Genomic DNA, 26,687 nt, shown 5'->3' with positions numbered 1-26,687 from the left:
AAAGGGAATAGTAAAAAAAATTATAAAAGGCCTTCTCGCTTTCCCCTCAGAGATGACTCATACAATTAAGATTCTGTGCTAGTAACTGGTAGAATGACTAATAACGCGGCCTCCCAGCTCCTTCTGTTGTGCTCTGTCACCTTCACCTTGCTGAAGCATTACTCATTTACAGAGAAATCGTGAGTAGTTAATGATGTTATAATGTACCTAAGAATGACCACCAGGATGAGAAGATGTTCCCTGATGATTATGGGAAGGAGAACCACCCAAAGGGCTCAGAGGAAAAGAGAGCCAGCTAGTCAAAATAAGAAGGTTCAGCCCTGCGTTTCTGTAACAGGTTCCTGACTTCCAGATGTGCCTCTTCACATGCTTCTCAGTACAATCAACCCTATATGACCAAAAACAAGCACAGAAGGCAGGCGTGGGCAGGAAAAGCAGGCGAGTGGAAAGCCGGAATTGAAGGAGGATGGGCGAGTGGAAACAAAGTCAAAGGAGGAGTGCTGTTACACTGAGGGGACAGCAACTAACGTCACAAACCGAAATGTGTAGGAATTGTTGAACAGGGGACTAACGCACTCTGTAAACTTAACACCCAAACAATAAAAAAAAGTTCAAACACAAAATGTGTCTCTTCTTAAACAGACATACTTTAGTACTTTTATACAGACTGTTGTTGTTGTTAGGTGCCATTAAGCTGAGTACAACTCACAGTGACCCTGTCCTACCGTGTCCCATCCTCATCAACGCTGACACACTAGAACCCATGGCTAGGGTCGTTGTGTCAATCCATCTGGTTGAGGATCTTCCTCTCCTTCACAGATCCTTCTTTCACCTTCCCAAACATGATGTCCCTCTCCAACAAACAGCCTCTCCTATCAACGTGCCCAAACTATGTGAGATGAAGCTTCACTATCCTTGCCTCTAAGATGAACTCTGACTGCATTTTCTCTAAGAAATACCTATTTGTTCTTTTGGCAGTCCCTGCGATATCCAGCACACTTCTCCAATACCATAACTCAAAGGCATAGATACTTCTGTCATCTTTATTCACTGTCCAGTTCTCAAAAGTATAATAGACGAGATTGGAAAGATCAGGGCTTGAATCAGATGCACCTTAGTCTTTAAATTTACATCACTGCTCTTTAGGACTTTGGAGAGGTCCTTGACAGCAGACTTTCCCAATGCTATACGTGTTTCATTCTCCTGACTGCTGTTTTCAAGGGTGTTGATTGTGGACCCAGTAATATGAAATCATTGACAATCTCAATCTCTTATCCATCTATCTATTTAGTTTCAATCTCTTCTCCATCTGTAATTATACAGACATACTTATTTACATACCTAGTACTTCTGAGTAATAAAGGTGTTATTGCTCAAATCTGTAGTTGTAACTACACAAACAAGGGCTAATCACTTTTAGAGCTTCAAAAAGTTAGTGTCTTTTTAGGCTTTGTCCTTATGAAGTCAATTATTGATTTGCTATCCCAATTTGAAAATCCTAGCTTGGCTTCCCTTATCCATTTTACACATAGGTGGAGCGGTTCCTGGGTCCCCCACCCTTTTCCTCACCCTAAATTCATGAGATGCAGTGACTGCAAAGGTCAACATTTACTTAATAGTAATCAGCACAATTGAGTAATCCACTTTAGAAAATCACCAAGCATTCTGAACTATTTCTATTTTCTCTGGCCTGCTTTTGTGTGTGTTGGAGACCTCATGGGTGCTTAATGCAATGGACTCTAAGCCAGAGAAAGAAACCAGGTTCTTAAGCTTCAGTCTGTGTAACTGTAGCTTTAGTTTTTGTGTTGTGTTTTTTTTTTTCCTTTTACCTGGGAGGCAGGGTATGGGTTCAGCGGGCTGGTTGAAGAGAGCTGTCTGTTGAAACCCTGATGCGTTTCAGAGCTAGAAAGCGTGAGAGGGCTGACGGGCGTTTGCCTCCGCCGCGAGGGGCCGCTCAGGTTTGTGGTGGAAAGGGACGGGTTGCTCCGGGAGAACGAGCGGAGCGAAGGGTGCAGCGCAGAGGCACTGGGGACCAATGTCTGCGGGTGGCTATTCAGGGAGGACGAAAGCGACGTCTTACTGAGTGTGGCTTGGATGGAGGGGTTACTCCGAGAACTCTGGAGACCTAGAAGACAACAAGTTCCCAAGTTATTCATCCTAAGTCCAAATCACATCTTTTGCTTTGCAAAGCTACAGAAAACAACTTTCTGCTCTCCATATTTGAACACTATTCTGCAGCTCCCAGAAATCTATCAGGAGGACCAATAACAAAGAAGAGGCGCATCTACACATAAATAGATGGAATCAGGATGTGAATAATTTCCTCCCCAAATCACTATGATGAGGAGAATCACCCCTGAGAGAGTGGGTCTGGGAATCAGGGGCTGCTGACTGCAGATGCTGATACAGACACCTCGGAGGATAAGGACCCCTGGGCTGGACTCCCTGTGTGGAGTCACTGAAGGCCTGTGGCCCAAACACACTGCCATGGAGGACCTGTCCCAGTACTATTCTCTCTCTGTTTTCTTGGCTGCCAGGAAGTTGATCATCATAATCTACTCCAGCTCAAGGGAGGGTAAGCTTCCACAGAAGAGCCTGCTCGGGCACAGCCCCCAGTGGAGGGCCTGTCCTGGGTCCACAGCCTCCCTGGCAGCTGACACAAGGCCTGGCCTGGAGTGGCTTCATGTGACTGTCCACAGTCTCTAATGTGCAGCCAGGGAGTAAGCAAAACTGTGCAATTTCACTTTAATAAGAAACTACATGTTTGATCACCTATTAGAACCCCAGACCATCTGTCTGAGGCTCACACCACGTTTTCCAAGTATACAATATGAAAAATAATAAGGGTTATAATAAATGTTGTACTGATAAAATTAAGAGACCCCCTCCCCCACAGTGGGCAAAAAATATTTTTAAAACATAGGAAAGCCGTCTATGACCAAACCTTGTCATATGTATCCCACACAACTCTGTGAAAATATCAGAGATTTATGAGGTCCAAATGAGAATTCCAGCTGCGGATGGGAATTTAGGTTAATAACAATTTATTCATAAAGAAAGCTCAAATCTCTGAAGTAAATGTGAAACCTTGTGCCCCATGCATTTTAAGGAAGATACAGAGGGTAAAAATACTTGGGGTTTGGGGCATCAGGGAGAAAACATGGTGGTTTTTAGCTAAAACATAGTGTCAAAGGTTCTTCTGGCAAATGTCAGTGTCTCCAAGACCTGCTGAGGCTGCTTGACTTCTGTGACACAGAATGCCCTTGCTCAGTCAGAAAAACAAAAATCCAAACCCACTGCATCGAGTTAGCTCCAGCTCACAGAGACCCTTCATCAAGTCTCTGAGCCTGTAAGGTGTCATGGAAGGAGACTGTCTTTCTCCTAGAATTACAGCAGGTGGATCTGAACTGCTGATCCTCCAGTTCACAGAGAAAAGTAGACTGTCCAGGCTCTGAATCTAGAAATCCTAAAGGTGTTGAGGGTTCCTGGTTTGGGTGTAATATATCAGACTGCTAATGAAACGATGGAGATTTGGGACCATTAGCTGCCCTGAGGGAGTCTCCTCTACTAGTCATTTATACCCTCCGAAACCTGATGGAAGGTTGCTCTGGGTCAGACTCGATGGCAGTGCATTTTGGTTGGACTTTGAACTTTGAAGCCAATTAAGTAAACTCAGGGCTGAGTGGTGTCTGCATTCTGGGCCCACAGAGCAAAGTCTGAAATACACTGCACCCCAAACAGCACCACCTGGCCAGATCCCACATTTCCTCATTGGGCTTGGCCACACATGACTTGATTATGGAAAATCAAAACCCACATTCAGTGGATGAAGACTTGCTATTATTACAGATACTAAAATAACAAAACAAAAAAGGCGGTCTCTGAAATCAGTTCCTCAAACACAAAGCTGTGATGCACAAAGGCAGCGTCACTGCTGTTGTTAAGCAAGTATGTAGTGTCCACCCTGCAGGCAAAGCTCTCAGTAGGTGGGCAAGTTCAAGTGCCATTGTTTACTGTAGGACCTGGGTCAGAAAGGGGCAAACACGTCCTCCACTTTAGATCATCCCCAAAGATCCCTTCTAAGCAAACATTCGAGATCCAGTTCTCAGCAGGACTGTGACAGCCAGGGATTCTTAACCTCACAGGGTGAAGGGATTAATGTCTCCTTTAGACATCAGTTAGGGCATGGCAGTGACTGACAGCAAATACAGTCATCTTTCAACAAGGGGCATGGCTGTGGCAATCAAAGCCATATAGTAATATCCCACACACGTCACAGGTAGCATTTTAATACACCCGCACACCACTTTTTTAAAGTACTTCTGAAAATGGGAACCCACAATCTTCAGCTGTAATACACAGTGTATTGCAATGTCAAGCTGGAGACCACACACCGATAAGTCTCTGATTTAATGACATATTTAAGTTACAGAGACCTGCACTTTCATCTGTCCATCTTCAATTTTGGGGAAGATTACTACAGACAGTATTGCAACGCACAATCAGGTGATGTTCTCACAGATGTAATGTGTGTAATCTTCAAAGACAACATCAAGATAAAATTTTAAAAGATGTTGATAATAAGTAATAAAGTGAAAGTTTTTTTAAAAAATTAAGGCTTTTGTACTTGGGGTGGTGGGAGGGGTGCGGGGGGATTGTGTACCAGGGAGGGAGTCTTTCTTTTACTTTTGAAAGAGAGGAGCAAACTGGGGGGCTGGGGGAGAGAGCTGGGCGGGTAGAGAAGTGCAGCAATGAATGAATGGAAATCCAAATTCTCTGTAAATGTTCATTAAAATTATAAAAAAAACCAACCAATATATTTTAATTTTGCAAATAAAGTAGTAGAAAATTTTAAAAAAGGGGAAAAAAATGAAGGCTTTGACTTACATCAGGACTTAGGACAATATACAATAAGAGTTTGATTAGATATTATAACAAATTATATTAATCAATTATAATTAATGGCATAAAGCAAAATGTCTATGAATGGATGAAAAACAAATATTATTTGTAAATGTTCCCTCAAATGAAAATAAAAAATAACTGACGAGACAGTAGTGTTAGAAAGTAACTCCATTCTAAAATGGGGACATGGTGTATATTAAGTATAAATATTTAATCTGCATCTACTGTGTATTTGTATAGATTTGCAAAATTCTTTTTTGTAATCCAGGGGTAACGGCAAGATCTACAGAGAGAGCCAGTGAAGCCCTGGTGGCACAGTGGTGAAGTGCTCAGCAGCTACCTGCAAGGTCTGTGGTTGAAAGCCACCAGCCACCCTGCAACAGAAAGATGAGACAGCCGGTTTCTGCAAAAGATCTGTGGCTTTGCAAACTCTACAGGATCCAGGATTGTTCACTCTATCCCACGTTCCTATGAGTCAGCCTCAGGTGGAGGCAGGGGTTTGGGCTTTTTCTTTTAAAAGCCACTCTAATTGTAACATATCCTGACATGTTATCTATCTAATTACAGAATATCAAATATTGATTAGAGTCACCACCTTGTCTAGCTGACCCTTATTTCCTGACTTTCCGAGCACATGGACACACGGGCTGAGAAGAAACAGACCACGAGGTTCCACAGAGCTGGGCTGGAGCCCCTCGTGTCCCTCAGACGAGTAGATGGATCCACCAGGAATAGAACCATCAAAGCAAATGCTATCTCCAGCTCAGGTAAAGCCATCCTCACTCAGCAGTGCAATGAAGAGGCCTGTGGCTGGGGACTCCACGCTTGAGTCATAGGGGCTAGGGCTAAGATACGTACCAGAGGAGCCTCTTATCCCCAGGTGAGTCATGGCGGCCGGGAGGTTGCCCACACTGTTCCCCATGCTCATACTCCCAAACAGGTGGTCGCCGGTGTCCAGGGAGGCCGGTAAGGGCTCCGAGTAATGAAGGTTGGTTAAATCTGGCAATGACCCCCCAGTATTTAGGGTCCCCAGAAAGGGTAAGAGACCTATGTTTTGACCATTGTGTGGAAAGGCACTGAAAAAAAAAGAAAGATCAGAATGACATTCTAGAATGCATTTAGTTGTTGAGAAAAGTGATCTGTAAAACAAAGCTAAACAGTGAATATCTAAACCCCAAGCTTTACTGTCAGTTTTGCCTCTTCTTTGCTCTGAGAATTTAGATCCTTGGCTTATCTACTCTGAAGTACAATTTTCTTACCTGTTAAATTGGGGTAATACTGTACCAATGGCCATTTTACAGAAATATTTTCAAGGGAGCTCTGGTGGTCTATTGGCAAGAAGCTGCTCTGCAATCCCAGAGGTGCGTGGTTCAAATCCACCAGATGCTCTGCTGGAGAAGGAGGGATAATCTCCTCCTGTACCAGTCAGATCCAATTTGATGGCACACACACAACAAATATTAAAATAAATTTTTTTTAAAAAAAGAGAAATATTTTCAAGGGCAGATTAGATTATAGATGCCAAAGTACTTTGATAGTGATACAAAGCCTCAATCCAGGAGGTACAGTGGTTAAAGCGCTCAGTCACTAAACAAAAGACAGCAGCTTGAAGGAGGAAGAGGCGGCGGCCTCTCTCTCCTCTCCCCCCCAATGACAGATGTCCCTGTGCACCGTCAAGTGGGACCTGATCCACAGCTGACCCTCGAGGGGGTTTTCAGAAGCAGTAAATTGCACAGGAGGAGACTGCTCATTTTTCTCCCTGCTAGTGGAGCAGCTGTTGGATGTGAACCCTGTACCTTTGTGTTGGCAGCACAATGTCTTACCACTGAGCCACCAGAGCTCCCTCTCATAACGATGACAATCAGGAAGCCCCCGGGGAAGTTCCTCTCTGTTCCGCAAGTCTTTATAAGGCACAATCAACTCAGGGGTAACGGTGGGTTTTTTAAAAATGTAAAATGTGAGCTACTTCTCTATAAGATTCTTTATGCTGTATTTTTATACTATCTTTTTCTCTTCACATTCTCCTCCGCACTAAACTCCACTACTTGTTTTGTTGTTTTTTTTAAAAAACCAAACTTTTTTGGAAAATAGATCTTTCCAAGATGTTTGGGGCATTTTTTTTTAATTAAAGTTGTCATAAATTTTAAAATGAGAAAGAGATGTTGCCAATCATTTGTCAAGCTGCTGGCTGTTCTCTGTGTGCCAGGCACAAGCCACGAGCTGGAGGGACGATGATGAATGAAGGAGGTGTATGTGTTCACGGCCAGGCTCCCACTAACATTTGCAGGCCTGGAGCAAGAGTACAAATGGAGGCCCACACGCCATCTGTTTCAATTTTCAGAAGTTATAAATCAGATGTGCAAACTCTTAAACAAATGCTCTCTCTTTTGAGCTTGACAAATTACACCTTCACGAGAGCCTGGAGGGCCAGGTTCAAATTTAGCATTTTTAGACTCTTTAGGGTTCTGTGTTAGAATGTACCACAGGGCGAGGCAGCCCCCAGTCCTAATCCACCCCCTTTTCTTCCCACCTGGAGCTCTGTTCTGCTCTGTAGAGCATGTGGAGATCCCAACCTACATGGCCAAGCTCTGTCACACCACCCAAGGTCCCTAGACCCCATGTCAGGCCCAGGGAGGGCATGGGCAGTGCGGTGTGGCCCCCAGTGCCCTCTAGCCCAGGTCTGAGTGGGTACTGTTTCAGAGTTCACAGGCAGCCAGGGGCGATCTACTGGTAAAGCTAGCAATTGCAATTTGGTCAGATGTCGGCTATACCAGGTCTGAGAAGGGGTATAATCAGTGACTGGTCACGCAAAAGTCAGAGTTACCAATGCTGGAATAGGGTGGGGAAGGGAAGACTTTCAAGGACATTCATCAACTGCAAGCAGTTTGGCAAAAACAGAGGGTCGGATTTACCGTCTGGATGTAAGCAAACAAGGGGAGCAGAAGAGAGAGGTGGAGGAGGCAGGAGAGAAGGGAAATGTGGGGGTATGACACATTTCCCTGAAGAGTCTGAGCTTGGGACTTTGGAAAAGAGAGCACCAGGTATAAGCTGAGCGATGGCATTTTAGAAGATCCTCTGTTGTCACAGTGTGGAAGACGGCTCACGGGAGTTGGAACTAGAGGCATGGAAAGCAACAGGCTCGTGCAGTGGTCTGGTCGGGCCTAGGACACAAGCAGTGAGGCTGAAAAAGGGGACTGGCTGGAGGAAGGTGCCATTCACTAGGAGCAGAGAGCTTAAGACAATGAACTCAGCGCAGGACAACACTCCATACAGCACCCCAGACAAGGTGGAAAGATGCATAAAGAAACAATTTGCAGTAAAATACAATTCAACAGAGCCAAGCTACTACTGGTAGCTTAGAGTGTGGAAGGACTGACTAGAAGGCAGGAGGAGGTTTCTCAATGAAGTGACATCTGGGCGAAGTTTGAAGGTTAAACAATTCCAGTGATGGGCAGAGTCCACAGAGTGCTCTAGAAACAGTCAGAACTTGACACTGCAAGAGGGTCGGGTTTTGGAGCTTGGGCTGTGATGGGCATGACATGAGAAAATGGAGCTGAGAGCACACAGGGCTCAGGATGACACACGGATGAAAGGAGGGTTTAAAGAAGGAAGAGACAGCCATAGGCATTCCCGAGACAGCGTGGCTAAGACCGGGAGGGAGGGATTGGGGCTACCAGAAACAGAACCCAGAGGTGGAGAGGTGAGTCCGTCATGATGCTGCTGCCTAGTCTAACGAGCTAATGTGGGTTCAGTGGAGAACCAACTAAGAAATGACAACAGATGTAGACTAAGGATAAAAGCTAGATGGGGAAAAAAATAACTAATTCTATTTTAGAGACTGCATTTTGTGATCTGGTAAGACAGCTAAGTGTGGACATATCTTGCTCAGTTGAGTATGGGAGGCAAGTGGCATTCTTGAGGGCAGGACCACTGAGCAGGGGTGGAAGCCAGGCCACAGGGGGATGAGCAGTAAGGAAGGTTCAAGAGTAAATGTTCTTTCAAGAAACGTGGCAGGAAATTCTGAAAATGAGAGGAACAAAGGCACTAAAAGGGAACACAGGGCCAAGCAAAGACTTGTTTAGCATGGAATGCTTGAGTGCATTTAAGTGCAGAGAGAGAACCGAGTGGAGGAGAGGTTCTGCTGATGAAGTGGGAGGCAGGTGCTGAGGTAAAGTCTCAGAAGAGGTCAGGGTGACAACTGTCAGAACAGGAGCAGGTGTAAAACTAGGTGTGTGTCCCTGAGACAAGGAGAAAAGGATGGAGAAGGATGAGGGCCACGAGGAAGCGGTACAGTGCATTCAACCCGACAGTCTGTTTCCTTAGTAAAAGTAGGAGTCAGATAAGGTTTGCAAAGAATTGAGGAAGGATGGAGAAGGCACTCAGGGTGACAGGTGAGAATGATGGATGATTTGGGTTGAAGGAAGACCCTCAACCTGCATTATCTGGTCTTTTTAAATGTCTATGTGTGGAAATGGTGATAGGGTCAAAGGTGAAAGACTAGAGAAAACAAAGTGGGACGCAGAGCTGCTTGCCATGACAGCCAACAGCCGACAGCACCTGACAGAAGAGTGGGTGAGGTGGAACCAATGGGGGAGGAGGTGAGGAGAGAGGGCAGGAAACAGGTTCTGTGACACAGAACCAGGATCAAGGGGGACTGAAAAGGCTCATGTGACCACAGTAGTGTGGTTGAGTGCATGGAGTCGCTGCTGACCGGCAGCATGGAGCCCTGTCCATCCGTCCTCACCGTCTCTGCTCTGCATCAGCCCATGAGGGAGGTCCTGCAGCAACCCACCTCGTGGAGGGTCTGCCTCCCTTTCAATGAGCCTATTTCTCCAAACATGCTGTCTCTCCATAGTTGGCTCAAAGTATGTGATTCTCTCTCTCTTTCACTGCTGTGGATTCAGCAATTCACAGCAAATCCTCCAGGAGGCTTTTGTAAAAGTACACATCACACAAGAGGTTGATCATCTCTCTCCTGAGAAGCAGACAGATTCAAATTTCTAGAGAGGTGCCACCTCTGGGTTAGAGCTTCTTATACGTGGTGTTGTTGTTGTTGTGTGCCACTGAGGTGAAACCAACCCAGAGCTGATCTCCATGGGTTTTCAGAGGCAGTAAATTGCATGGGAGGAGACTGCCCATCCTTTTCTTGTGGAGAAGCTGGTAGATTCAAACTGTGCCTCTTTGGGATAACAGTGCAGCTTCTTACCGTTAGGCCCAAATACACTTACTAGCTACTGGAGTCATAGATTTAATCTACGGTGTGGCAGGCAATGTTTGCCTCATTTCTCTTTCTACTCAGATTCAATTCAAGCCCCTCACCAGGGCTATCTGATGTGACTTGGCCACAGCACTTTGCTGACTATACATGGTATTACTTTCACTCTTGTTCACTCCACCAGCCCATCTCTCTACAGGAACACTGTGGCCTCAGGGCCTTTGCACTTGCTTGGCACTCTCCTCCCCTTCACATACTTCCAGTTTGTGGCCACAGATCACCTTCTCAGAAAGGCCTATCCCCTGGCCTGGTCACTGCCAATCTTCCTGCTCTGCTTCCTTTTTTTCCTCTGCCCTTACCTATAAGCCTCTTTGTGGGTTCAAATATACCAGCAGCTCTGAGGGTGAAAGATGAACAATCTCTCCTTGTGCAATTTACAGCCTTGTAAATCCTGCTGGAGGGTCTGAGTTAGTTATAACTCAACATCAATAAGTTTAAGCTTTAAAACATATTGTTGTGTACCATAAAGTTAGAATCAACTCACAGTTGAACCTCCATGTGGGTTCTCAGAGGCAGTAAATTGCACAGGAAGAGAATGCTCATCTTCCTCTCTTGGAGCAGCTGAGAGATTTGAACTGTGTACCTTCGCATTGGCAGTGCAATTCCTTACCACCCAGCCACCTTTGTTTACTCGGTTTTGCCCATCTTTCCCCACTATCATATCAGGTGCCTGAGCCAAAACTGGTTCTTGAGGAAAATCTTTGTCCTATCTGTGGCTTGTCCTTCATGTTAAGTAGAATGATTACCTGTCCAGGTGATACACCCTGGAAAGCTCTTTAGTTTCTAAAAAGAAAATCAACCTTAATCTCAGCTCAGTGAACTGTTAAATTGAATAAGTTTATATTCACCCAGCCAAAAAGAAGGTCTTCTCTCCAGGTACTCAGTAAGGACTGCACTGCTACAAATTACTCATTCAATGCTTTCCAGAAAGAACGAAGATTTAGGGTTGCTAGGAAAAGCCTGGTCAGAGGCTCCTGTTAGGATTATAGCTAAGAAAACCTTATGAGTCAGAACTGAGGGCAAAAGGTTTGGTTTTGGTTCAAGGATACTTAGTTATACGGCCCACCCACTACCGTTGTGCTGCCTCCAAAGTAAAACCGCAGGATGGCGGAGAACCTCCTCTTTCTCCCCGAGGAGGACTGGTGGGTACCCCATCTTTGATCCACAGAGGGACTGGTGGCTCCAGTACCTGACCTTTCCCTCAGTGCCTGGCACTTGGTGCCCAGCACTGTGCTACAGAGGCTCCTATTCACCAAGTTGTTGTTAGGCGCTGCTCAATCAGCTCTGACACAGTGTCCATATGGAAAAGTGGTCCAGCACCATTGTCTCCACCTCTGCTGTGTTTAAGGCCCACTGTTGCCACAACTGTGTCAGTCTACCTTGTGAGGGTCTTTCCCTTTTTCGACAACCCTCTACTTTACAAAGAATGACTGACCCCTTCTGATAACATGCTCAAAGGATGTGAAATGAAGTTGCACCATCCTTGTCTTCAAGGAACATTTCTGGCTGTACTTCTACCAAGACCAATTTCTCTGTTCTTTTGGTAGGTGACAGTATAGTCAATAATTTTTGCCAACACCACAATTCAAAAGGATCAATTTTCCTTTCATCTTTCTTTGTCCAATTTTTACATGCATATGAAGCAACAGAAAATACCATGGCTTGGATCAGATACAGTCTTTAAAGTGGCATCCTTAGTCTTCAGCATTTTAAAGAGGTGCTTGGCAACAGATTTGCACACTGCAACACATTACTTGATTTCTTGCTGCTTTCATGAGCACTAATTATGCTCCAAGTAAAAAGAAACCCTTGACAGTGCCCATCTTTTCTCCATTTATCATGATTTTGCTTGTTAGTCCAGCTCTGAAGATTTTTGCTTTCTTGATGTTGGCTGAAATCCAAGGTTGGATCATCTTCATATCACACTTCCTATCAGCAATGGTCTCCCTTGTTCTTTGTCCTCTTCTGAGTTCAGCTTGAATTTCTGGTAGTTAGTTACCTGCTGATGTACTGGAGTTCTGGTGGCCTAGTGGCAAGAAGCTGAGCTGCAATCCTGAAGGAACACAGTTCGAGGCCACCAACTGCTCATGAGAGAAAAATGGGGAATCTCCTCTCATGCAATTAACTGCCTCTGAAAACCCACCGGAGGGTTAACTACGGGTCTGACTCTATGATACACAACAACAACAACACAAAACCCAAGTTCCCTGGTGAAGTACTGCTCTAGATATTTCAAAATTACCTTTGGCAGGATTTTATTGATGTGTGATATTAATGATGTTGTTATTATGTGCAGTCCAGTGGCCTGCGAGTCATCATACACAACAACTATGAACCCTGTTCTGTCCTGAGCCAGGTTTGACTGTATGTGTGAGCAGTTTTAGGCTGCAGAAGCTCAATTTTTTGTTTTAGTTGTTGTTGCTTAAATTTGAATAATAATAATCATATTAACAAAACTTTCCTGTATGTATGTGGGAATTATCTTCTCAAGGACAATAGTGTACTTCAGGACAGATCTTGACATTTTCTTTTCTATGATGAATGCTGTGCTATTCTTCAATTTCTCATTTTTGGCATAGTAGACCATATGATTTTCAACCATCACTTGTCTGTTAGTTCACTGTAGAGCCTCTGAAATGTGCTCAGTCAGATCATTCAAGAAACTCATGTTCAAACATTACTTTATCCCCTGGAAGATTTGCTGGTTCTGAATTTGCTTTGATACCAAGCCATGAAAATGTATGGTAGGGCACACAGTGGTAAAAGGAAGCATGAAGCTTCCTCAGTGCCCTATCGGGACACTGCCTATTAAATCCCCAGGGGTCTTCTCTGTGACAATTTGTGGGAGACAGTTACTATAGCCTTTGGCGCCTTGGCCTAGAAATGGTCTTTATCATTTAACTAATTTCACTCATCAGCAACCTCGCAGGGTTGTCTGTTAATTCATGAGCTTCATTATCTCTTGCATCTCCTTCTTTTCCCAACTTCCTCACTAACTTAGCTTTCAGTCTTTTATACTCTATGCATTTTTACAAGCTGTCAAAAATCTCTTAAGGTGTAAAATGGAGTATTATTAAATGTTCTAACTAATTAATGGATTTATAGGCACTCTCTTCATTCACCTACACGCAATCAAGGGGTCAGATTAAATGACGGTGTCTTTCTCTTCTAGCAAATATGGCAACTGATGTCCATGGCCTGAGGGGCTGGTGGGCTTGTCTCTAGAACACCTATGTGTATGTGCTTCTGCTTCTAAACCAATTGAGATGCGCATATTCCACAAGTCAGTTATGTAATTCTCAGGCAAATTTATGGCAACTTCATAAGCTATGGAATTCAATAATTTCAAGTCAAATAAACATGGGTACAGAAAAGTAAATAATCTTTTTCATAAAGATTTCACTGACTTTCCATTTCTAGCTATAAATGACCAGGTAAGATTCCCAGTGCTCTATGATAAAGCAGTAGGACTCGCCTCTTGGGAGAATCTTCAAGCCAGCCACGGAGACGTGAACAGAGAGATATTACTTACTTGCCACCTCCAACATCACAGGATCGAGGGCGCCCAGACAGGTTCTGAATCTGGGAAAAGACATGGAAGGGTTGGCTTACACATTATGAATTCAAAGGAAAGTTTTTTTACAAAAGGGTCTTTGGTCTCTAATGAGAACAAGTGAGGGCACAATGAGCACACATAAAGAGCACCCAAACATGACAGTCATTTAAATTTAGACTGTTGTTGTTATGTGTCTTCAAGTTGCTTGCAACTCATAGCGACCCTGTGTACAACAGCCCTAAACTCTGCTCTACCCTGTGCCAATCTCACTGTCCCTGACACACTCAGACCAATTACCCCAGTCACTGAATCAATCCACCTCCTAGAGGGTCTTCCCTGTGCTGTCCCTCCACCTGCCCACCCACTAGACATTTAAAACTCCAGGTGTAACTTCCAGTTAGGGGAAAGGGGATTAGACTAGTGTATTTATTTAATTTAATGCCTTAATTAATTTCTCTTTTACATGACTATTATTTCCTACCCCAAAGTCAGAGTTTTACAGACAGAACTCTTAAATAAATGTTCCTTTTCCAACTCTGGGGGAAAGAGGAAAATGAGAAGATTAAAGTATAAAGAAAGGCATCTGAGAGAAAAATGAAAATAGTGGAACAAAACAGGGTGAAGAAAGAAGAAATGAACGTCAGAGTGCATAAAGACTTCCATTAGGAGGAAAGAATACCGCAGGAGGGCAGGCATTTCTGTTCAATGTATCTTGAAATGCCAGCAACAGGAGCTCAATCAACACACGTTAAAAACTCCTCGGGCTGAAATCTCTTCCAACAATGGGAGATCAACACCTCTTTCCAAAGAGTGTCACCGGCTGATGCTGGAGAGGACACAGCGACATCTGATAAAGCTCCCCAAACCTTCGGAGTCTCCTACATCTATGCTACAACAGCCTGGATGCTTCTCCTAAACTTAAACAGCTGAATTTGAAATCGTATCTTTCCTGCTTAAAGGATTAATATCAACTACATTTTTCTTTTAAAAAACAAACAATAAACAAACCATAAGAGACTTTTTAGACCACCTTAATGCTAACAACTTTGTTAGATTTGGCAGAAGAAAATTAGTCTGGACCAAAGGGATGTAAACCAGATAAGATGGTGAAATGCAGACACAATGTGTCTGAATTGAAAGGGAGCCTCAGTAAGGGATGCAACTGGCTGCTGACTTTCAAAGTCAACAGACTTCTCTTGTGGCAAGGAAGGCCAAGGTAAGACCCTTGGTAGCCTTGGTAGCCCTTCTCCACTGGGTACGGCTTACAGAGAGAGTCCAGGTGGAAGTCAGCCAACACAATTTTACAGCCACAAACTCAAAGGCTCATGGAAATCCTAGTGAACTAGAAGACTTTTAGAGGCCACAGGCTCTCAAATGGCTGTCACAACCCCATCCTATCTCCACACAGGATGACCTTGTTACCCAAGGAGAACACTCCTAGAAGACTCATCAAATGAGCCTTGGTGGCATAGGTTGTTACACGCTAGGTTACGTAGAAAGATCAGCAGTTAATATCCTTCAGTCACTCCATGGAGAAAGCTGGGCAGTCTGTTTCCGTAAGGATTTCTAGCCTTGGAAACATGAGGGAGGGTCATCGTGAGTTGGATGTGGCTCGTGGCAAGGGGTTTGGGTTAAAGAAAGGCAGATCTTGTGAATTAACAATCCTGGACAGAAGTTGGTGATACAAGAATTGGCTACAAAATGGAAAACCTCTGCCTATTGCTTGGAACCAGATTTCTGAATGTTTAGTAATAGAGATAGGATGTACGGAATAATAGGTTGTTCTGCCTAAGTTAACAAGAGAATTGAGAATTCCAGAGAACCCTTTACTACTGATCCATACAATTACCGAGAATTCTTTTTTGAAGTGTCTGTCCTTCCTATATTCTTCTCTTCTTTGTTCCCATACAATCTTCTTTCCCTCCACCCCCTCCCCACCACCCCTTAGTTCATTCTTCTGCAGGATTTACCATGACCTCTGAAATGCAAACATGCAGGGGACATGGAGACACACACACACACACACGGCTGAGAACTGCTCACCCACCTCCTTGGTCTCCCATAGCTGCTTTGGCAGTGGCTTGGGAACATTTAACAGATTCTCTTCTTTCAATGGGCCAGGGAATGATACCACTAAAGTAGGATGGGGAAAAACACAACATATTCATTGCATTAAAAGGTGTCCATTTCATACTAGAGCAGAATAATTATCTCTGTAAAAATGGATTTATTTCATATTTATTAATTGCCTACAAGGGAAGGTGCTTATGGGTCCCTATGGGAGTTTCAGGCATGAGTAAGGCATGGATTTATCGCTTAAGGAATCTGTAATCTAGTTGGGAGATCACGATACACCACAAATAACCCTGATATACATGAGGAAGCAGGAAAAGCCCATGAGAGCTGAGGACACAGTGCTTTGAAAGGCAGAGGAGGAGGATAAGGCCAAGGACAATCTCTGAGGTGAACACCAGGAACAACCCTTCAGAGACACAAGCAAAGGGCATTTGAAGACAAGAAAGTTGTGGATGACTATCGAGAGAACTGACGTGTAGGACATTAAGGGGAGTGATAGGAACTAAAGTTGAAAAGGTTGAGGTCAGACAAAGGAGGGCCCTGGAAATTTAGTGAGAGAGACAGTGAAGGCAGAGAGGTTGAAGGGAGTCACTATCATCTAGGAATGGTGAAAGGAAGAAAGAAAGGAATGGAGAAGAGGTGTTATCATAGGGGAGATGCAGCAGGGGAGCTACTTGGTGATGGCCTGAGAATGGGGGACAAAGACTTGAGTCTGAGCAGCTGTGGGGATAGCCACTGGTCCTTCAACGCTAGATAAAAAATCCACTTCTCCACAAGGGACTATCCCAGGGATTTCTGCATTAACATTTAGTCCTGCTGAGTAAAACAGAGTGGTAAGCTATAAAACAAGAGAAAAATGTTTGTTCTCAGAGAGAGCGGGACAAGAAGTAGGGCTCAGTAATTGAGAGATACGATGTCAGGAGTGGAGTGTAGTCTACAGGTGCTAATAAGAACCATGAATGCTGTTAGGTTTTGGTGCCCAGAAGCTCTGCTGTGACTGTCACATCTGGCCCACATTCGTCCCACACAGGACAGCCTTGGGAGCCAAGGCTAAAGAAGTCACCTGCACTGGGACCAAGATTTCAGAGTAAACTCTAAGCAGGTTCATACAATGAGTATAAAAACTCTAAATTAAATTTTACTTATATTTAATAAAATAAGCAATATTAGCAAGTAATTAATGTTGGTGAGGATATGAAGAGATGGAACTCTCATACACTGCTGGCGGGATTGAAAAATGGTACAACCACTCTGGAAGGAAGTTTAATGTTTCCTCGAAAACCTGAACATAGAAATTCTTTATGACCCAGCTATTCCACTATTGGGAACATATTCCAGGGAAAATAGAACTGAGACACAAATGGAGATTTGTACACTGATGTCCAATGCATCATTATTCACAACAGCAAGAACACGGAAATGGCTCAAGTGTCCATCAACAAATGAATGGATTGAGAAATTGTGGTACATTCACACAGTGGAATACTATGAAGCATTCAGTAGTGATGACTTCAAAAAAGTACTACATAACATAGAAGATACTGGAGAACATTATGCTGAATGAACTAACTCGGGCTCATAAGGACAAATACTATATAAGACTATTATTGTAAAAATAGAAGAGAATTCGTAAGATGTCTATGAAAGTCCAAGGGGGAAGGAGAGGGAACTGGGAAGATGAGAGACGGGAGGGAGGAAATCATGGGGGTCATAGAGTTTGGTGGGTGGAGGGAGGGGTGAAGCAATTAGAAGAGATCGAGGGGGACCTGAAAAGAATGGGTAATGGCTGGCATCAATCAATGGTGATTACATAAAACACAATGTGAATGAAAGAATGTGTTAAACACAATGTATGTGAATTTTGTGTGTGAATCAATATAAAATAAAATTTTAAAAAACCCAACATAGGATATAAATGTAACTATGAATGCTTAGAATGAATTAAGTAATGACGGAGGAGTCAACTGCATTGACAACACAGAAAAGAACACAGGCAATGTTCTTCATGGGTAGCCTTCATGATATTACCACAGTGGCGATTTCTGTTTAAACATTCCAGTTTTATCAGCTTTCCTAGCACATCTCTAAATATTGATATGCAAATAACTTGTTTGAAAAATTTTGTGTTCCCCCTCCCCCAACATCCTTGTAGATTTCGTTTTCTTAAATGCCATCTGGTCTAACTGTTAACAATAATTTGCTTCAGGAACGTTAAGCTCCATGAAGATGAGCTGTTTTATTCATTGCCGAGTAGGTTCTGGATGGTGCAAAAGGTTAAAATTCCTGCTGACGAAGGTTCCGTTACATCCAGAGGAACTCCAGCAGAAAGACGTAGTGACCTGCTTCTCCAAAGTCAGCCACTGGAGGCAGCCCACAAGGAGTCCGTTCTACTCTGACACCTTTGGGGTCACAGTAGACTGGAGGTGATTTGGTGGCAGCTAAAAAAGAGGAATGCTTTAAACAGTCTAAAATTTAAAAGTGATCCTATGAAAGAACCTCAACAAACTGGAGGAAAGACTCTGAGAGCTGTGGTAAGCCAAGCCAATGGAAAACTTCTTTAGAAAAAAAAAAAATAAATGACTCTAAAAGGTATAGTTGGTTTTCAAGGCCTGAATGAGGGAGGTTCCTAACTCAAGTCTACTTTTCACGTGAATACAGTTTTATTCACTGTTTACAGCTGTTTACATGAATACAGTTGATGCAGATTCCTTGGCTTTAATGGGGATTATTTTCTGCAGATGTTTGTTTTCTGTCTATTTTCATACTCAAGAATTGTTGTTCTTCAAAGAACTCATTCGGGTTAAGCAAATGACCTTAAAACCATTTCTTTACTTTCTGTCCGAATGGATTACATGTTTATTGCTGCTTTAAGTTTTCATCACTTCACTCATGGCCTGCAAAGGAGTGCCCAGAGAGGAGGAGGGAGGACAATGATGAGGATTACGCGTCTACTGAGGCGTCATTTCTCGTGAGTCCCTTTCTCTGCCACATATAAACTCAATTTTAAATTTCAGATTATACAGAATTTTGCAAAAAGAAAGCAGTGCTTAGTAATGAATGAATATATGGGCTATGTCAGCTCCACATTTGCCAGTAGCTTTGAGGGTCATTTCAACAAATCTCCACCATGACTCGACTAGGCTTTAAACTCAGCATCTTGTGCAGAATTTGCAACTTGATTTTGCAATCCATGTGCCTCTTCCTTGCTGTGTTTATTTATAACATATGCCAATTACTGACTCATAAAGACCTTCTGGATGGTGAGAGACAGAGGGGTTGAAGAGGAAAGACATGTGAATAAAGAGGGGTTGAAGAGGAAAGACATGTGAATAACTAACTGTTTAAGTGACCAGTTCATGAATATTTTCATGCGATTATGGCATTTGCTTCCCCACAGCCTTGTGACTGAGAGGCAGCGGGGGCTTGGATAGATAGCTGTGAACCTCTGTATATGAATTACTCATTTTAATTCTTGTGGCTTTGATTATGGCTAGTTTTCATTTCAAAGGACACTTTAGAAAAGCAAGCCAGCTGACAGGTGTCTGCATTTTAGGAAGTCTTGACAATATGAGTCTTCATGAGTAAAAATGCTGAAAGAAAGGTTAAGCGGAAATATCAGTGTCCCACGGGAACACGGATAGATCAAAGCGACATACCTTCCCCATGCCCATCATTCTCACCATCACAGCACCCTAGCAGGGAAGAAAAGGAGAACTTTAATGTGGTGCTATCATTTTATTTCTTGACGTAAAACAGGGTTTTCAAAATTCCAAACTAATTTTGGTGCAGGGTGTTTCATCAGGATGAAAATAGATAGGGTCAGGCGAGTCCTTTAAGCATCTCAGTTCAAGGTTTTCTAGTGTCCCCATCCTGAGAGAACAATTTTTGCAAAGCGTGAGATTCTAAATCACAAAGTAAAGAAATGTTGATCGAAACTCTCCCCTAGATGTTTTCTCACAGGAGAAAAGGCAGGTAATGGAGGGGAAAGCTACAACAGCATTTCACGGGTGTCGACAGGAACTGAGGAAGGCTCATGATACATACTGTTTTTTATACAATTAACAGGCAAGTTATTTTTCAAAATATGGATCCCAAATCTAAGTTAATTTAAAAGGTGGATAGAGTTCTAGTTCCAAAGCTTACAAACCTGACTTGCAATAACTCCTAACTGAATATTTTAACTCATAACACATACTACAGATGACCAAGTATAGTATTTTCTATTGCTTCAAGTTAACAAACTAGACCAAAAATGCAATGTATTTGCATTTCATTTCTAGGAGAAAGTACATCAAATGACTTTTCAATAAAGAATCAAGCAGTTTTAAGTTCTAAGTCTTTAAAAATACAACTTACCTAAAGGTTACAGATGTTACTGGATAAGCTTAATCTGGAAAATAACCTTATTGGCGGATAATACTTAAGTAGTCAATAATCAGTCATCCAAAATAAACTTATTAAGTAGGTGGGTTAAAGAAGTACAGCTGGGTCATGTGGTGTGGGTGAGGAGGTGGACATGGATGCAAACTCCCTCACCTGTATAGAACGTGCACAGTTTTAGTGGAGGTCAAGGGCAGGGTAACCTGGGGATCCCCATGAACACTAAGACAGGCTAGGAAGTTGACACATTAAGCACACTAATGAAGAAAGACTTTCTCTCAGACCCATGGAAATGACAGCCAAGTGAGTGGTTCTCAAACTTTATTTCAGTGTATATAGCACTTGGACCAAGCTTCTAAAATGTAGATTCTTGGTCCTAACCCTCGAAAAATTTTGACTCAGAAGGCATGAGCATTGAGTCCAGGTATGTGCATGTACAATAATCCCCTCAGAGAATTGCAGATCCTCTGAGGTCTAGTCACAGACTTTCTGTTACCGGTTTAGTGTGAACTGTGGGTTCCCTACCCGGGGACCTTGATCAGTCACTTAATCCAGCGAAACACTTAACTCAGCTAAAGGAATGCCATGCCACCAGAAGACACATCAGAAAATGAGATGCAGAGGGAAGAGGCGGGGATTCTCCACTCAGAACTACTCAAAGGAGAGGAGCAACTTCTGATTCATAATGTGGCTTCCTCGGGACCTTTGCATTGGGAAGGGGGGGTGGACTAGACCATCTTGATTGGGTGGAACTACACCATCTTGATTATGAATAAGTGATTACTTTTAAGACAAATATCTTTAAAAAGCACAGAAGTCTGGCACGGTATGCTGAAGTATTGTTTTCATTATCAAGATCGCAGTCACTCTGGGTTAAATGAGTTAGGTCAGTTCTCAGGTCTGTAAGGCTGCCTGACTCTGGAACATGGGGACTCAGCTGAGGACTGCGGTGTGACTAGCAGATACCCCAGATGACTCCTCAGAATCTTCTCCTTCCTAGTGGAACAGAAGAAGTGTTCATGGAAGAGGTGGCGTCGAAGTTAGACACCAAACAGCACTAATAATAAAACAGCTTCCATTATTTGCTTACTGGCATAATCTGTAGGGAGCTGCACTGCTCGCCCAAAGGCTATGCCTCTTCAGTGGTTCAAATCCTCCTGGCTCTCCAGGAGGGAGATGGGCAATCGTCTCCTGTGCAATTTACAGCCTCAGAAACTTAAAGGAGGGTCAGCTCTGGCTTAGTTCTGAGTCGATGGCAACAAGAGGGTTTTGTGGGTGCAGGACCCTGCACTAAGTGTTTTACACAGATGATCTAATCCAATGGTCACAGTTACTCTGAAGCAGGAGTATATTATCATCTCCATGTACACATTGCTAGTAAGTTCCAGAACTGTAACTCTGGCCTGTGTGCCCTCACAGCCATATTCTGGAAAGGCTTACAGCCGCTGACGCTCTAAGGCTGATCATTCCTAATAAGCCAGCTGAGGCTGTACTGTGTTTCCAGGCCTGGGACACTGAAATCCCTCCCAGCAGTCTGGAACTGCTCTGAAAACAAGTGGTGGACAACTTGACCAGATTTCATCCTGAAAGAACGAACCCCCTGCATTTCAGCCTCTTCAATCTGGACCGTCCTGCCACCCGGCTCATAGTCCTTATGCTCCTCTTTCGACATGGGATGCTGCACCCCCATCTTCTCCAACCCTCAGTGTAACCAGGTGTCTACTGAATGAAGCCTTATTTACAGCTATTCTCCTTTAACTGTGTTAGGGAAAGCTGCAGGTCCCAGGCAGGTGCCCAGGGAAGAGGCTGAGGACTGCAGTCCCCAGGATGGCAACATTGCATCTAGGGTCCCACATCCTCGTATGTTTACACGCGTGAGATGATAACTAAGCTGCGTGTGCTGCCGGGCAAATGATCAACATTTTTCTTTATATATTCTAGAGAATTAAAACCACATGATAATCATCTTACTTGTCATATAAAAGTTTATTTCTGTCATTTATAGCAACTGCTTACCATTTACAACTAATTGTCATGCAGCCCGATAACCATTACGAAAATTACAGAACATATATCAGGCTAATGGCTTTATTTTCTTGGAACACAATCCTCCACTCATGAATGTATCACAGTTTATTACTCATGTAGTTAAGCTATGAACAAATGCTCCATAATTGCCCGCTTACAACCAAAGGGCTGGGAGATGGCAGGGACATTAAGCGAGGATACGTTGCTATGCCCAGGGAAGATTCTCAGGGAAAGAACATTTATTATTGTTTCTACTGCACAGCCTGCTTCTGGATTTCAATTACATTTCCATTACTTTTTCAATCTTTACTTTATTTGGTCGCCCCTATAATAAGAAATACCTTTTGCCAAGCTAGTTAGATATTTTAAAATCCTAAAGGAAAGAAAATGAAAGACTTTAATGTGTTGCAGGGGGAAAATACATGAGACTATTTTAAAATAGCTCCCACCAACAAATATAATTCTCCCGGAATAATTCCTATCCTTGGAGACTTGAATAATATTTTAAACACAACTGGCTTTCCCATGTAAACACGTCCATATTAGGATGTGTTTCTGAGTTCTGTTGTACGCACAGGGCTGCTGTGCAGAAGCCGGCACACAGCTCACCAGCTCAGGCCACACGCCCTCCATCCCACCTTCCATGGCAGCCAGATCTCATGGCCCAACAACTTCTGGCCATCGATTTTAAAAGGAGCGACCGCTGTGACTGGGAGCCCAGGCGTGGGGCTCCGGCTATTTCCTTGCTGCTCAGACTGTGCAGATCAACAGTGGCATTCCTCAGCTGTCTGTCATCCCTTCTCCTACTGTCGTCTCTTCCCTCTTCCCTCGGGTGTGCATCACTCTTAGCATGGTGTTGTAGGCCACCCCTGAGTCCATTCTGAATCACACTTGTATTTCAGTTTTAAATAGCTTTTAGATACTTTCTTCTCTCTCCCCATCAAAGCGTCAAAACTCCTTACTTGAATGACATGATTCCTGCGTTCTCAGTAGGCCTCTGACCCTTTCTAGAGACACGTGAACTCTGCACAGAACACAACGCAGAGGAAAGAGCAGCCGAGGCAGCAACACAGCAGCATTCTGGGGTCAGATCTACCCATCTCTTCCAGGCCAAGGGAGATCACGATTTTGCCGTACCCATGGGTACTCTCACTGATTACGCTCTTTGTTTCTTAGGCTTTGCTTTTATTTTTTTAAGAGACATTTTTTTCTATCTTATTCTAAAGCTAAGCTCCTCTACCCTCCCACACATCCCACTGCGCTTCTCTAGGCCGTGGACAGTGACCTGCATCCAATTCCAACATAACCCAACCGACAACAAGCTCACATTCCCACGGGCAAAACATGGCAAACGTCCTGGAGCAATTCTGAAAGCTCATGCTTTACAAGCAAGTGAACGTCTGGGAAACATGGTCATCTCTGAATCGCACCAAAGAAGACGCATAGTCAAAAATTATCATTAAGTGCGTACTCGGTCTCCTTGGAGCAGAGAATATTTAGTCTTCAAGCCATCAAAGAGGTAAAGAAAACCAAAAGGACTGATATAATCTCAGCCAACGATTTATTTTTTTCCATTTTAAGAGCAGACAGAGAGCTTTAAAAGTCTGTGTGTGAGGGTCAGGCAGCATATGAAATGCATAACTCAAGACCTTGTTTCATCCAGATTACAGTTTAAAAGCGATATATGATAGGGTATTATGGTTATGACAGTAGTCCAGAATGAAGGTTGCATAGTGGAATGTACAGGGGAGGGGAGATTGTATACCAATGAAGGAATTTTTCTTTTACTTTTCAAGGAGAGGAGCGAACTGTGGGAGAGGGGTGGGCAGGGAGAAAAGTGCAACAATGAATGAATGGCAATCCAAAGTCTCTGTAAACGTTCATGAAAATAAAAAGAAATAATAAATAAATAAAAGAAAAAGGGGGGGGGGGAGAAAGCTTTGAAAGACAAGTTTGAGATCTGTCCTGAATGAACTGGCTTCATTTCATGTACAGGTGAGATGTCAGCACCTAGGGTTTTAGTGAGCACTGGATACACTCAAGCTAAAGTCTCATTTCACCACACTGCTCCATCACGGAGTGCTCCTGGGGGGTCAGACACAGTGCTAGGACTGGAGATAATAAGACTTAGGGTGCCAACAGCAAGGAATCTATGGTCAGGCAGAAGAAAAGAAGCTTGTCCAGGTAAAAAGGCTGTCAAGGCAAGCTCTGGTGGCCTAGTGGCAAGAATCTGCACTGCAATCTCCTAGGTGCATGGTTCGAATCCACCAGATGGTCTTCTGGAGAAGGAGGGACAATCTCCTTTTGTACCAGTCAGATCTGATTTGACGGTACACACACAAAAAATAATAAAAATCTTTTAACAACCCCCCCCCAATAAAAAGGCTGTCAAATATCACTGGTGTTAAGTCAACCACCTCCAAGTAGGTGCTCGGGGCTGGAAGGACATGGGTAGTTCTGGCTTGAAAGCATGAGGAAGGGTAAGCATGGATCCACAGAAACAGGTATGAGCTGAGGTTCACAGACTGGGAAGTGCTGGACAGGGAGGCCAGAACGGAGTTAGGAGGGAATAGGGTAGAAACAGGATGAAACATTAATAGAACCCTAAGTTGTCAGTGTGACTGGCTTGGGGAGTGAGGCTGGTGAGGCAGAGAGCAGGAGGAGGGTCAGATCCTGGAGTTCTGGGGTGAGAAGGCAGGGTGGTTAAGCAGGAGAGTAATATGACCCCCCAGCGGTGCAGTTAAGAAAGCAGAAAGGCCTGAGTATGTCACTTCCCCACGCCTAGTCCTTTGGTCACTCCTGCCTTCTCTCCACCCTTTTCCTTGATCTGCCCGTTTATTCACTGGTCCCTGGTACCCAAGGGACCTGTAAAATGGGGAAGAAAATTGAGCAGATGCTGCTGAACTCTAATTCAACTCCCTGCTCTGCTCAGGTCTGTGGCCAACCTCAGAGAGTACACCCCTTCTATCTGGGTGATCCTCACCCAGGGCCACTGCTGCCAGGCACTGGAGGGGGAGCCTGTCTCGTTCAGGGACTGAGTCATGATCAGCCCACAGCTTAGAGAGAAGTCACTTCCTCTACCTTGGTCTTGCCAGGAATGAAGGTGGTATCTTGTCGCATCTGGTCTTACTTCTCAGTACGTTCAAATGCTGGGGAGTTGGGGGGAAGGAACTCTCAGGGAACCCAGCATCCGATTACATATGAGACAGGAAACAAGGAGACTCATTAGCACATTTTTACATGAGTTCATGCAGAAGATGACGGAAGGGCTACAAAATGGAAATGCAGCGGGGAGCAGAGGAAGCTTGAGAGCTGAGATGCCAACAAGGTAGCCTCTACAGTCCAGGAAGCAGGCAAAGTCCACCATTAGGTCCTTCCTAATCTCATTACGAAAACACAGTCACGAGCTTTGCCTCTGAAGACTACCAAACCAGGGAAGTGTTTATGTGCCGTCCAAACTTCCCCCTCTCAGTTCCTGTTGGACAGAAGGAGAAAGCAGCTGCTGTTGGCAGAGGTCTGAATGTCTTACCTAAGTACTGGGCTGGCCAGGCTGACTGGCCGCCTCCTCCGTAGGGGTCCTGGGGCTTGGTGCTCAGAGCACTCGTGTGAAGAGCAGAATCAGAATTGGTCCTAAGGAGAGGAAGAGAGAGGCTGGCTGAAAATCCACACTTCCTTAAGGAAAATGTCATTATTTTTGCTAAATATCAGTAACAAGACAGAAGGCAAGCAAAATTTATTTGTATTTAAAAAAAAAACCCAAAACGAACCCAACTAAATCCAAACCCATTCACAACCATCAACAAAATGAGGGTTTCAAAACTACGTGCAGGATCACTGGCAACGAAGCCAGCTTTAATTCGCACTCACACGGCTTCATGTTTTACGACTAACAGCACAATGAACTATTTCAGTCAGGTGGGCCCCAGTGTCATGGTTGCCTGCTAAGACCTTCTTATTTTGCCCTGGAACTTGGATCACTGTGCTAGAATAATTTTCTGTGGCTGTACTTGAGTTTGTCTACTAGGGAAGACCCAAGAACTGTACCTGTGTGAAGGACCACTTAGAGCAATGGTTCTCACATCCTTCGGGGGAACTGCAAGGTCAAGACTATGTTCAACAGGATACTAAGATGCAGAATGAATACTAAGTTCCCTTTCATGAGCATACATGGGACTTTTGCAGCACTTAACGTGTGAAATCACCATAGGCGGGACTCATAAACAGAAAATCCAGCTGCCTGGTTTAGAGGGATGTGTGAAATGCACGGAGCCACTCTTCTTGGAACATTTTTTTTTTAAATGTAATTGTGTTTCTTAAAAGATATATATACCAACGATGAAGTTTATCTTTTGCTTTTCAAAGAGAGGAACGAACTGGGGGGAGGGGAGCAAAGAAAAAAGTGCAACAATGAATGAATGAAAATCCAAAATCTCTGTAAATGTTCATTAAAATTAATAAAATTTAAAA

The 26,687-nt window shown here is 43.7% G+C and overlaps 1 protein-coding gene across 1 annotated transcript in view; it reads right to left on the bottom strand.

The window, feature by feature from the left end:
* CRTC3 (CREB regulated transcription coactivator 3) overlaps positions 1-26,687 on the bottom strand; it is a 199,847-nt gene that overhangs the window by 16,153 nt on the left and 157,007 nt on the right. Inside the window, exons 8-13 of the mRNA XM_006885211.1 lie at positions 25,750-25,850; positions 19,469-19,504; positions 15,784-15,869; positions 13,713-13,762; positions 5,764-5,981; positions 1,830-2,125 (exon numbers count right to left, since the gene is read on the bottom strand). Coding sequence (XP_006885273.1) covers positions 1,830-2,125; positions 5,764-5,981; positions 13,713-13,762; positions 15,784-15,869; positions 19,469-19,504; positions 25,750-25,850 — 787 coding nt within the window. The remainder of the gene's footprint in view (positions 1-1,829; positions 2,126-5,763; positions 5,982-13,712; positions 13,763-15,783; positions 15,870-19,468; positions 19,505-25,749; positions 25,851-26,687) is intronic.

This window comes from Elephantulus edwardii, unplaced genomic scaffold (assembly GCF_000299155.1).
Source record: "Elephantulus edwardii isolate Elephantulus edwardi_28Jun2011 unplaced genomic scaffold, EleEdw1.0 scaffold00041, whole genome shotgun sequence".
Taxonomy (NCBI): Eukaryota; Metazoa; Chordata; class Mammalia; order Macroscelidea; family Macroscelididae; genus Elephantulus; species Elephantulus edwardii.
The sequence above is the reverse complement of the archived record's forward strand: the minus strand, read 5'-3'. Positions and strand labels throughout refer to the sequence as shown.